General features: G+C 42.4%; 1 protein-coding gene across 3 annotated transcripts in view; it reads left to right on the top strand.

The window, feature by feature from the left end:
- Positions 1-12,115, top strand: part of TDRD7 (tudor domain containing 7) — a 47,125-nt gene that overhangs the window by 17,761 nt on the left and 17,249 nt on the right. For all 3 annotated transcript variants that reach the window (XM_030237136.2, XM_030237135.2, XM_030237134.2), the window contains exons 5-6: positions 932-1,017; positions 2,188-2,405. In XM_030237136.2, coding sequence (XP_030092996.1) covers positions 932-1,017; positions 2,188-2,405 — 304 coding nt within the window. The remainder of the gene's footprint in view (positions 1-931; positions 1,018-2,187; positions 2,406-12,115) is intronic.

Here is a 12,115-nt window from a genome sequence, read left to right as displayed (position 1 = left end):
GAAGAGACGTGAATGTGGGAGGTCTCTTTCTGATTCATGGATATGCTCTGAATAGAGCTCAATGTGATGACACATAGGGCTTCTTGGTCTTGACTTCCTGTTGCAACTAGCCACAGCATCATACTTGAACTACTGTCCTACCTTCCAGAGTCCAGGTGAAGCTGTGAAAATCACTCTGGGTGTTTCTGCAGCTGGTGAGGTTTATGGCTTGCTCCACTGTTGTCTCTGAATTCCAGAAGTGGCACCTGGGCAGAAATCTTCTGTAAAGCCTGCCTTGTGCATGTGCAGGGTCTGCTATGGTCAGGAGATGCCTGGTTCAGAGCATCCTACTGTGCTATGGTTGCCTAGATGTTGCCTAGTCTTTGAATTCCCTTCTCCAACTCTTGTCCCTTTTGCTTGCAGTGTATGTAATTATTCCACAGCTGGTTTTTTCCCAGGTCTTTGTGAGCTACACAGTGTTGTGCCCTTTTCAGTGTCAGGAGCTCATTTTGGTGTCTGTATTCCCAAGTAAAGTCTGTATTCTTCTGGGGATCCCAGAAGAACACCTGCAAGCGTGACATTGGTGTGCTTTCAGTGGGAGAGATCTTCAGAGAAGAATCACTTAAACAGTGTAACCAACAGTGTCCACAAAAAGACCTTGAATGCCTATATGTTCCTAGATGCTTGCCCTTTGCTAATGTCTTTTTACTGTGTTTTGTTTCTCACAATAATGAGGAAAATGAGTAAACCACCTGTTGATCTGTCCTGTTACTGCTGATCAGGTTGTCTTCCTGATAAGGACATTTTGACTACTCATCTTGTGCAGGAGGCCTTCTAGGAGTGTCTAGAATGTGTGGAATGCATTTTTATTTCATGTATAAGTCTTAGAAGCAAATGGAATGTTATTTAGAGACAGAAGAGTGATTCTAAGCAATTTTCTTTCCAATATTAGATCTGAGAAGAGACCGACTGTCCCACCACGGTTTCAAAAGGAATTGCAAGTTCACCTGTCCAGAAGCTCTTCCACAGAGTCAAGTGGTATGTCTTTCAAGAAATGATTTGTTGACTACTCAAAGAAGGTGTCATCTTAAAAAAAAAAAAATCCATCTTAGTAGCTGTTTTGAATGAAGATGGGTTTGGATGAGGAATCAAGTTCTGTGAGCGAACCGTTTCACTCTTATTTCATTGTACTGAGGAAATGTGTGTTTGCTGTCTGCCTCTCAGTCTTTTAGGAAAAACGTTGGGCAGTAAGTGTCAAAGACCATCACAAAGCCAGTGTGAGGAGTTTGGAAACAGGAGGAGTAAGCTTAACTTCACCAGTGGGATAGGAATCTGGTATAAGGATGAAATCCTGGCTTTCAGGAGTAAGCAGCATTACTAATGTCTTTGTCCAGCAAATACTCTTCTGCCTGCATGGCTCAACAGTTGTGCAGCTGATGGGCTTGCAGAATGATGATTGCTTTCTTTGAGACTTGGTAGCATGATTTGTGAAGCTTCAGGTCTGGTAGCAAATATACCCCACCAAAGGGAGAAGAGAAGTAGAGATGAGGCAGCAGAAAAGCTAGTGATGTGAACCTCCCCCTGGAGTAATGGGTGCCTAATTCCTACACACAATGTATAAAACTGCCCAGAGCAGCTGAGCAGTTGTCACTTTCCTTGCTCCACTGGAGGGCTTCCTTGGATGCAGTAGCACAGAAAAGCTGCCTGCTGGGTGGAGACTTTTCCTCAGGACCTATGTTGGAATGAAAGGCAAATCATTGGTTGGATTTGTACTCCCATCTGAATATAGAAGAACATTCTTGGTTGTCGTGCAGTATCTTTCTAGTGTTTGTACTCATAAAGAAATTATCCTGTGCCCCTCTTGGGGTACTATCTTAGTGCCATGTCTCAGCTGCAGTAGGGCTGACAATTCTGTATTCTCTTCCAGAATCCCATCAGAAGTAACACATAGCAACATCTTAAAAAAATAACTACAGTGATTGAAAACTCATCTTTAGGTAGTTACTTAATGTCTGAGATTTCCATAGTTCTTTGCCATAGGAAGTGACTGAACCAGCCATGCTGGGCAGGAGAGCCACGTTTTAGAGTTGGTGCTATGCTGGCAGCTCCCAAGTTTAGTTTTTAAGTATGGAGGTAATGATCTGTCTTTCTGTTTGTAGGGCTATGTTTACTTCAAGGCTGTAATTTTTTTTTTTTTTTTTTTAACAGATAGCTTGAATACATCCACTGCAGAAGCACAGACTGTTGCCTCTGGCTCTTCTGCTGCCGATGTCCATGAACTTCAAAGTCGCATTAAGGAGCTGCTGAACAAGTACAGCACTGGTGTCAGACTGTCAAAGATGCGTCAGATATATCGGGAAATGTACTGGGAGGACCTTAGCACAGAAGTGCTCTATCAGCTTGAGAACTGGCCTCATGTGTGCACAGTAAGTATTGAGCCATTTTTATGGAAGATGCCAGTACCCTATAGACTTCTGAGTGTTCATTTGCCAAATGTTATTTTATGTGTACCTTCATTTCCCTTCATGCTCTGTAGAAGCAACAGAAAACCCCTAAAGCCCCTCCACTCCACTCCCAAATTGTAACAATGTCCTTTGAAACCCCAGAAAATCACAGTTGGCTGGGCTACTGTTTTGAATAAGGAAGGTCAGCCTCCATGGTGTTCTGGAGCACCTGCTTGAGGTTGCTGCTTTGCCACCTTTAACTGACTGGAGTTCTGACAACTCAAATAGCTTGATGACAAGTGATGTCCATGCCATGTTTGTTGTTCTTGGTTTGGGTTTTTTCCCCAATGATTTTTTATGCTTTTCCTTGTTGGTGCGTTTACCTCCTCATAAAGCTACAAGCTACCAACACCTTTGTGAACAGTCTGAGGTCTAACTGTATTTATCTTTCTGTGGACTTTTCCAGAGGTCTTTCTCACATCTTAAGCCAAGTAATTTTGCTGTTTAGATTGCATTTATGTTACAAAAAAAAAAAAAAAAAAAAAAAAAAAGAAAAAAAAAAAAGAAAAAATTGAAGAGTGGTAATGATGGGGGGAGAGATAACAGCTAAGCCCCTTTCTGCCCTCCTTCTGATGCCTGTTACCCCTTGATTACCAAGGGTTGTCATTGTATCTCTTATTAGGAGCTGATGTCTGGCTGAGTGTCCACTTAGAGGTCTGACACCCTCACCACAGGGTGGAGGGGCTTCAACTGCTGTACTTCTGTCTATTCATCTGCATTCACAGGTCATTTATGGTGTCATGCAACTTTGCATCGAGGCTTTGTTTAGCTTTACTCTAACAGGCCAGTGATATCAATGAAGACTTTCAATTTCTTTGGTATCTGTCAAACTGTGGCACAGAAGAGTATTGAAGTAGTAAGAATATTTGTCTTCTTGAAGTACATTTTTTGTATGTCCTACTAAGTCTTTTCTCGTGTAAAAGCATTAAATGCTTAAAGAAATTAAAAGAAAATAACTGAGTTGAATACCTGCTCTCCAGGAATAACACCATTTGCATGCATGTGTGGTATTCTTACAGATTTATCTACAAAGCAAGCTGTTATGTCTTGAATTGCTTAATTCATGCAGCAAATATTAGTCCTTTTTGTAGCTAATGTTCCAGTCAGTCCTTTTCATCCACGATCTTTGTTCTGCTTTTGTTATCCATTTGCTTGTTATCTATTGGGTCTATCTCTTTCTTTGTAGCATGAAAATGAAGTCATTTAAGCATAAATAAGCACTGATTAAATCCATGGAAACACTGTAAAACAATGGGCATAGTACAACAGCAGTCAGAACTATCAGGTTATCTTGGCACAGTCAGTCTTATTGTAGGGAACTGTTAATGAGCTTCTAAAACCTGTCTCAGTTTACTGACTTACCAAATTGTAATTATGGCTTAGGCATGGAGAGGTTTGAATTGGGACTTCTTATATGAGAGCTACTGTACATCTCTTTAAATATAATCAGTTCCTGGTTCAGACATATTGTCTGCAGGTGTACAGCTTTGTACAGAAGAAAGACTATACTCTCCAGTGAAAGTAAAGATATCTGATATCTGAATTATTTCTGTCATGTTGGTGTCTTAGACTGGTAGTGTCTGCCAGGCACAAAAACATGCCTGGTGTTTCTTTTACTATCTTCTTAAAGAAGAACATATTCTTTTTGTACTCATTCTGATCAGTGTACCGTAGTTACAAAGTTACAGCAGACAACAAACGTAATACACTTTCAGTGTCTCCAGGCTTTTAATTTGAGATTTGAGTACTGTGCTTTGGAGAATATCACTTCTGAATAACTTTGCATATCCAAAACTTCTGCTGTAAAGGTAGGAATTTTATCTAGGAAATTGTAGTTTCCATGTTTTTGCAACCATGGGTAATGCACATTTTTCCTATTTAGTGAGTTCAAGTCTCCAAATATCACTGTAAGTTACAAGTTGATGAGCCTGTTTTCAGGCAGGAGGTATTCAGGCTGACTTTGTCTCCATTTGTCCCTTACCTCCACTCTTTAGGTTAGCTTGGTTGAGCATCTTACTTGTAGCAACATACTCTGCACAGCTAAATGCAAAAGTAGAGTTGCCAGGTAGTGGCTAGCAGTCACATATTGTGGCCCAGACTTCATGAGCAGTGGGGCTGACAGTAAATATGCTTAAAAGTCTTTGTTGTCTAGACAGACCTCAGCCAGGAGAAGAATCTGCTTCAACAGCTCTGGACAGATCCACGGTGTTGCTGAATTGTTTGCTTTCACCTCCAGCACTTGTGCTTTGAAAAACATGATGACTGTCAGTGACCCTCCCACCTTCATCTTTTTTTATCAGAATTTTTACCTTTCTGTTTGACTAATTACTTTGCCATGTGTCTTTGAGCAGCTAGTGATCCCATCTCATTTCTTATCTTCCATGTATTTTTGTCACAAGTCTTTCTCACAACTTAGCTGTTTTCTTACAATTCTAAGTCAAAGTTATATAGCTTACTATGTTTGAGCTCAGCCTTGAATCCTTGCAGGCAGCTGAACCCCTGAGGGATAGAGAGGATTGCAGCAGAGGTGTGAGAAGCATGTAGGCATGTAAATTGAAAAGTTTTGGTTTTTGTTTTTTGTTTGTTTGGTTTTTTTTGGTAAGTCACAACCAGAAAAGTAATAATAAATTTGTATTTGGTATTGGCAATATGACAAAATGGTTCTCATTGCAGTCTAAATAGAAACCTCCTTACTGAGTTGTATGTATGTTTAAAGGACTTTTTCCTTTTACATGATCAGGTCTCCTCAGTTCCTTGAACTCTGTGAGTGATTCAAGCGTGATATGATGGTGATGCAGATATGGCAATGCAAGAGAAGCCTAAACTCTTAGATCTTTTCCCAAAACTGTTGCTTGAATTTCCATGGGGTTTTTTCCAAAAACTTTTAGAGAATTAGGGAGTCCTAGGACATTAGGGAACGTCCCTGCATAGATGTTTGTTGGTTTAAAGACTGGAAATGGAGAAAGCCTGGAATGATTTACTTTCAGAAAGGCAGGAAGTCATTCCTCAGGGAATCCCACTTGGACCCCTCAGGGAATCCCAACACTTGGACATGTGCTCTCAGAATTTTAACAAGTGAGTTGAAAAAGTATGCAAATACAAGTTCAGCTGGCTAATAGTACAGGGCTGTTCAGAGTTACAAAGACCAGGGCTCTCTGAAGAGGTATGTAACCTCCTCATACAGTGTTTCTGGCCCATAAAATTTCATTGTAATCTTGGCCATGGACAGAAAGGACTCTCCCTACATTAAAAAAAAAAAAAGGGTTTTTGAAGCTTGGGAAAAAGGGATCTTGGCATTTATAGTAGCTTCATGCAAATGTTGACTCAGTATGGAAAAAATCAAGTGATAAGTACTTGCAAAATAAATAGAAAAGGAGTATTTCATTTGGAAGAAATCTGTCAGTGGTCATCTTGTCCGATTGCCTGATCACTTCAGGAATGACCAAAAGTTAAACCTTTTTATTAAGGGCATTATCCAAATATCAACACTGTCAGGCTTAGAGTGTCAACCAAGAAGCCTATTCCAGTGTTTGACCATCCTCCTGTTAGAGAAATGCTTCCTAACATCAAGTCTGAACCTCCCCTGACAAAGTCCTCTGCCTAGGAGGCCTTAGTTCCTAGTTGACTTACTTAGTACTTGTGACCAGAAGTTATTTCCTAGAAATTTCACACATTTCCCAGATTTGCTTGTCACAGCAGTACAGTGTTCACAGTAAATGTCTGGGAAGTTGCAGACTCCAGTCAGAGCAAGATACCAACCCAGAGATTTCTCCTGAGTGCCTCTTCGTAGTAGACACTGCAACATTCTCTTGAAACCAGGGTCTCTCACCCACGTCATTGCTAACGGCAAGGGCTGTGCAGTCAAACCTCCCCTTTTCATACAGTGCAACTCCTCCACATTGCCAGCCCTGCCCATCCCTCCTGGAGAGCCTGCAGCCCTCCATCCCAGCATGCCAGGTGTGGCACTTGTTCCACCAACTCTTGCTGACACGAGAGAAATCATAGCTCTGGGAACTAACCAGTTTATCCTGTTTGTTTCTCATACTGTGTGTGTTGGTGTTTAACAAGTATTTCAGATGTGCTCCAAGATAAGTCCAGCTCTTGACCAAACACATTGTCAGCCATGGCACTGGTTGTCAGTCCAGTCATTTATTGACTCCCTCCAGGGATGGTGACTTGACTCCCTCAGGCAGTCTGTGCACTGCCTGACCCCCTTTTCAGCAAAGAAATTCCTCTAAATCTCCAACCTGAACCGCCCCGCCCCCCGTCCCCCTGCCAGTGCAGCTTGAGTCTGTGTCCTCTTGTCGTGTCACTGGTTGCCCAGGAGAAGAGATGGACCCCACCTGGCTAGAGCCTTTTTAGAGGGAGTTGCAGAGAATGATAAAGTCAACCCTGAGCCTTCTCTTCTTCAGGCTGAACAACCCCAGCTCTTTCAGCCACTCCTCATCAGAATTACCCTCTCCAGTTCCAGCCCTTTGCCTGCTCCTGTGCCCTTCTCCAGCCTTTCTCCAGCATCTGCATGTGTTTCTTGTCATGAGGGGCCCAGGTGTGGCCTCACCAGTGTTGAATATAGAGGGACTACCCTGGTCCTGCTGGCCACACTATTGTTGATACAGGCCAGGATGCCACTGGCCTTCTTGTTCACCAGGTGCTATTGACCAGCATCGCCCTTTTCTGCTGGGCAGCTCTACAGGCACCCTGCCCCAGCCTGTAGCACTGCACAGGGCTGTTGTGACCCAAGGGCAGGACCTGACACTTGGCCTTATTGAACCTTTGCCCTTGGCCCATTGATCCAGCCTGTCCAGATCCCTCTGCAGAGCCTTCCTGCCCTCCAGCAGACCAACACTCCCACCCAACGCAGTGTCACCTGGGAACTTAGTGAGGTGCATTCAATCCCCTCATGCAGACCATAAAGAAAAGGTATTAAGCAGGACTGGCCCCAGCACAGACCCCTGAGAGCGCCACTAGTGACCAGCCCCCAGCTGGATGTGACACCATTCACCTCCACTCTCTGGGCCTGGCTGTGCAGCCTGTTTCTAACCCAGCAGAGAGTGCTCCTGTCCAAGCCGTGGGCTGCCAGCTTTTCCAGGAAAATCCTGTGGGAGATGGTATCAAAGGCATTGCTGAACTCCAGGTAGACAGCATCCACAGCCTTCCTGTCACCCTCTGGGGAGGTCACCTAGTCATGAAAATCAGGGTGGTCCAGCGCGACCTGCCTTTCCCCAAACCCATGCTGTCTGTATGATCACACTTAAGATGATCTGTTCCATAGCCTTTGCCAGCACCAAGGTCAGGCTGACAGGCCTGTAGTTCTCCACATCTTCCTTCTAACCCTTCTTGTGGTTGGGCATCATATTAGCCAACCTCCAGTCATCAGTCTCCTTGGTTATCAAGTATTGATTATAAATGATGGAGAGCAGCTTGGCCAGTGCTTCTTCCAGGTCTCTTTAGGTGAATCCCATCCTGTTCCATAAAGTTGTGAGTGGCACAGCAGGTCAGTTAACAGCCAGAAATCATTTCATCCATCAGGATAGATGGATCCTGTCAGGCAATATCAGACCTTGTGCCTCAGAAGTTCTTTCATGTTTATAAAACCCAAAGTTTTGGTGAAAATACCAATCCTAGAGCCAGTATTTTGGTAGAGTGAATAACAGGCAGACACCTTTTAATTGACAGAATGAAGGGGTGTATGCATATTGATTTGATTCTGGAGTTGTGGTAATGACTGCCTTAGTCTTTCTGCTTGTTTTCTGAAGGAGCTGGTAGAAAAATAACGCTACCATTCTGAATTTTGAAATTCCACTTGTGCTGGAAGAGATACAATTGCTTTTCAGCAGTTCTAGAACAAAGGTGTTCCTTTCTGTAAATAACTCTACTGGTTCTGGCTATATACCAGATTAACTATTACTTGTCAGAGGACAGTTTTTTGTCTGTAATCTATCATTTCTCAGTCAGGTTTCTTACTGCTTTTTAATAAACATAAAGCTAAATGATATGTAACACATGAGTATATTCTTTAGTGACTTTAAGTCACTATAGTGACCTTTAGTGACTGTATTGGCTGATGTGGTGTGTAAAGACTCCTCAGAGTGGAGACCATTTTCCTGGCTTTTTACTGTGAGGAGGAGGCTATACAGGGTAAAGCAGGGCTTAGTTTTCTTCACTTAATCTCTTGGATATCTAGTAAGGTGTTGGACAGGTCCCACAGTCTGTTAGTCTTGAAAATATGTCACTGGAAAAAAATTGGAGGAATTAAGGGGGGAATTAGCATATTTTTGTTCACTGTTTTGGGGGTATTTGATTGGTCTGTTGTTTGGCTTTTGGTTTGGTCTTTTTTTTTTTTTTTTTTTTTTTTTTTTTTTTTTTTTTTTTTTTGTAATAGTCACTACAAGTTGAAGTTTATCACTACAGAAACATAGAGAATTTTTTAGATAAGAATGAGACCTGCATGAGACAACAATGAGATGTTGCTTTAATTGACTGGTAGGATATTTTGTTTATTTTGTCTCTTTTTAGCTGTATTTAGTTCTCAGATTAATATTTTACATTTATACATGTTGGGACTTTTTGTAGAAAGTGAAACTGAAGGCTTGGGAGAATGCCAGGATTAGATGGTAAACAAATTGACAGAAATAGGACTGAGACTATTGTTTTCTGAATCTGGTCCTGGGCAGTACACCATGTCTTATCAAAAAATCAGGCAGCCGAGCTTTTACTGTAACATTCAGAGTGAATTAAACAGGTATGCTCAGAATAGAGAAGAATTGCCACAGCACAGAGTTGTAGTCCTTGAGAAATTTTGGTATTGTCAGGTCTTTACTCTCAGAGAAGGAATTTCTATACCACAGTTAAGCTGTGCGAAGCAAAAGTCATCCTTCTAAACAGAGAAACAGACTTGAAAGAATAAAAAATCCAACTCTAATGCACTTTGCACATGGAGGAGACAATGGAGCGGGCTGTCACCTCTGGTAGTACATATGAATGAAGCTCACCGTTTTACACAAACCCTAAAAGCTGCTTCCAGTAGACCAGCTCTTGAATTAAAATAAGTTTCTTTTGCCACGCTCATGGATGAAATTGGTGTTTAGATACAGAGCCAGTAGCTATTTAGAACAGAGTTCAGAGGACACAAGACTTGTTCTACCTACAATGTCATTAGATGTACTGTACATACTTCAGCACAGAGCAGACTACAGTTGGTGTCAGCCTCACTGAGAAGATAGTGTTGTAGCACGTGTGGAAATGAGGTAGTTGAGGACAGAAGATCCAGAATGACTTTGCTGTCTAAACGCAGTGCTGGAACTGCCTGCAAATATATATACCTGAAACTCAGTCCTGGTGATGGGTGGTCAGACAATACGATGAGCCACCAAATGAAGTCACGCTCCATTTAGACAGCATCTTTCCTTATTTCTGCAACCTGTGCATCTCCTTTGTGTTAAATCTTGTCCTTTTCTGACCTTGTCAGAGAACTTCAATGCATTATGAGGTAAAGGGTATTACAGCCATAAAGAATTGCTGACAGAGTTATCTGCTGATCCTCAGTGCTGGCATAAAGATGTGAGAAATAGGGGCAGCCCTCCACAGTATGGAGTAGTTAGATTGACTCAGCTGTCTTATTTCATCATAGTTTCCTTTGTAATTGTGTGTTTTCAGAAGCCAGAGTCTTGTAAGCACAAGAAACTGGAGAACAAGTGTCTTCATTGTGATGTGCAGGGTAATGGGGTAATGGGAGGGCAAAGAAGAGGGGCAGAAGGGGGCAATCTAAAGACACTCCTGAACTTTGTAAAGCTTACCATCCTGTGGGAACTCAGCACATCACTCCTGATGTCCAGAGCTACCGAGAGAACCCTTAGGGGGCTCAGGAGTCTTGGAATGTTGCCAAAAGCACTTGGTGGCTTGATTTTGATCCATCTAGGGATGTGCCACCAATTTATGAGGAGATGAAACCTGTGAGAATCACTTGGGTGTGAATGGTGAAGGGAAGACATGATTATAGGGTAAATCACAGATTTTAGGGTTTTGGTACAGGGGGGTTATGGAGACAAGATGGAGGAATCAGGGTGTGTCACAAGGCTCTTCTTTCTTCTTCTTGTTGTCCCTCTTCTGTTGTGGTGTTGGCACTTGTGGATTGGTCTGGGGTGAGGGTGTACTTGGTGGCGAGGGTGATAGGTATTGGGAATAAAAAGTAAATATGATATACGTAGTTTTTGTTATAAAAGATGCGACTGCCTTGGGGGTGGTCAGATCCAGACCTTTGGCTGCTGTGCTGGTCAGATCCAGGTCGGGCAGAGAAGGGACTTTGTAAATAAGAAACAATAAACAATTCTGAAGACCGAAAAAACCTAGAGTCCAGACTCATCTTTTGAGGCCCAGCGTGCAAGAACCATCCTAAGCGTGTGTGGGAGCAGAGACGGACAGCCGAATCCCGTGCCATCCCAGCTCTGACCATGAGCTGAACCTGAACAGAGGACATCTTGACAAGAGGGATTCTTTAGTTTAACAACAAAAGAAAATACAAAAATATACCTGGTATGATTTGCATTCTAACATTTCAGTTAAGTACAGAAGAAATGACTACCAGGGACAGAATCACAGAATCACTGAGGTGGGAAGAGACCTCTTTTGATTACCTAATGCAACCTCCATGCTGATGCAGGGTCACCTGCAGTCTGTCCGGGTCTGTATCCAGTCATGTTTTTCACAATGGACATGCTACAGCTTTTCTGGCCTACATATTCCAGTCCTGTTTCAGCTTCACAGTTGACATGAGGCTTGGCTAAAAACAAGTGTTTTGATGTGTTCCTTTGTTGTTTAGGGTAAAAAGATAGGTATCATAGTTTCCCATGCAAAATAATTGCATATCAGACTAGAAGCTGTAAAAGCTGAAGTGTATTCCAAGGATTAGCTGTAACTGGATGATATAAGAAGCTTCCACATCCTTGTAAGGAAAACCTCCTTACTGAGTGATGCCACCATATGCAGTGGGGATCTTCAGCCTTTCAAGAACACTGACCAAGTCTCTTTTTTTCCCCAGATTTGCTTGCTCTGGACACATACTCAGCAGTTCATTTATGACTTTCAGAAGCAGCTACTTGGAGGAACAGGGAGGAGTTGAATGTTTGCCTGTACTGTAGAGGGATGGGCAAAACCAGTGGGACCTGAAGTTGTGTGGCTGCCAGTGACAGAGAAGTGCTGTCAGCCAATGTAGAGATGTAAGGTAGTGCTGATCAAGGCCAGAAATACCTTCCTCACTGCTTTGAGCTCTAGCATGCTAGGAGTTTAACTTCATGTATTATTGAGGAAAGTCAGGTAGATGAGAGCTGCCTTCACACTGAAGTGTTTGTCTAAGGTGCCTGTCACTAAAATGTTTCTGTGTACAGTCTGTGGTATGTATGCTGCGGTAGTTGGCTTCCATGTTGCATATTTAAATCAGATCTGAAAGAACTCCTGCACCACGTTTCCAAAGAATTCTTCTTAGTGATCAGAGTGATAGTTCTGATTTGTATTTTTGAGCCACCTTTGAGAACCTGTTGGATACCAAAAACTGTGGAGTCAGGCTTCTTGCTTGTCACATGAGACTCTGTCACTGACATTAAATGCTAACTTCATTTGTGGGTTTTCTTTTCTTA

The sequence above is a fragment of the Serinus canaria genome, chromosome Z (genome assembly GCF_022539315.1).
Source record: "Serinus canaria isolate serCan28SL12 chromosome Z, serCan2020, whole genome shotgun sequence".
Classification (NCBI taxonomy): domain Eukaryota; kingdom Metazoa; phylum Chordata; class Aves; order Passeriformes; family Fringillidae; genus Serinus; species Serinus canaria.
This window is presented reverse-complemented; position numbering and strand designations above follow the sequence as displayed.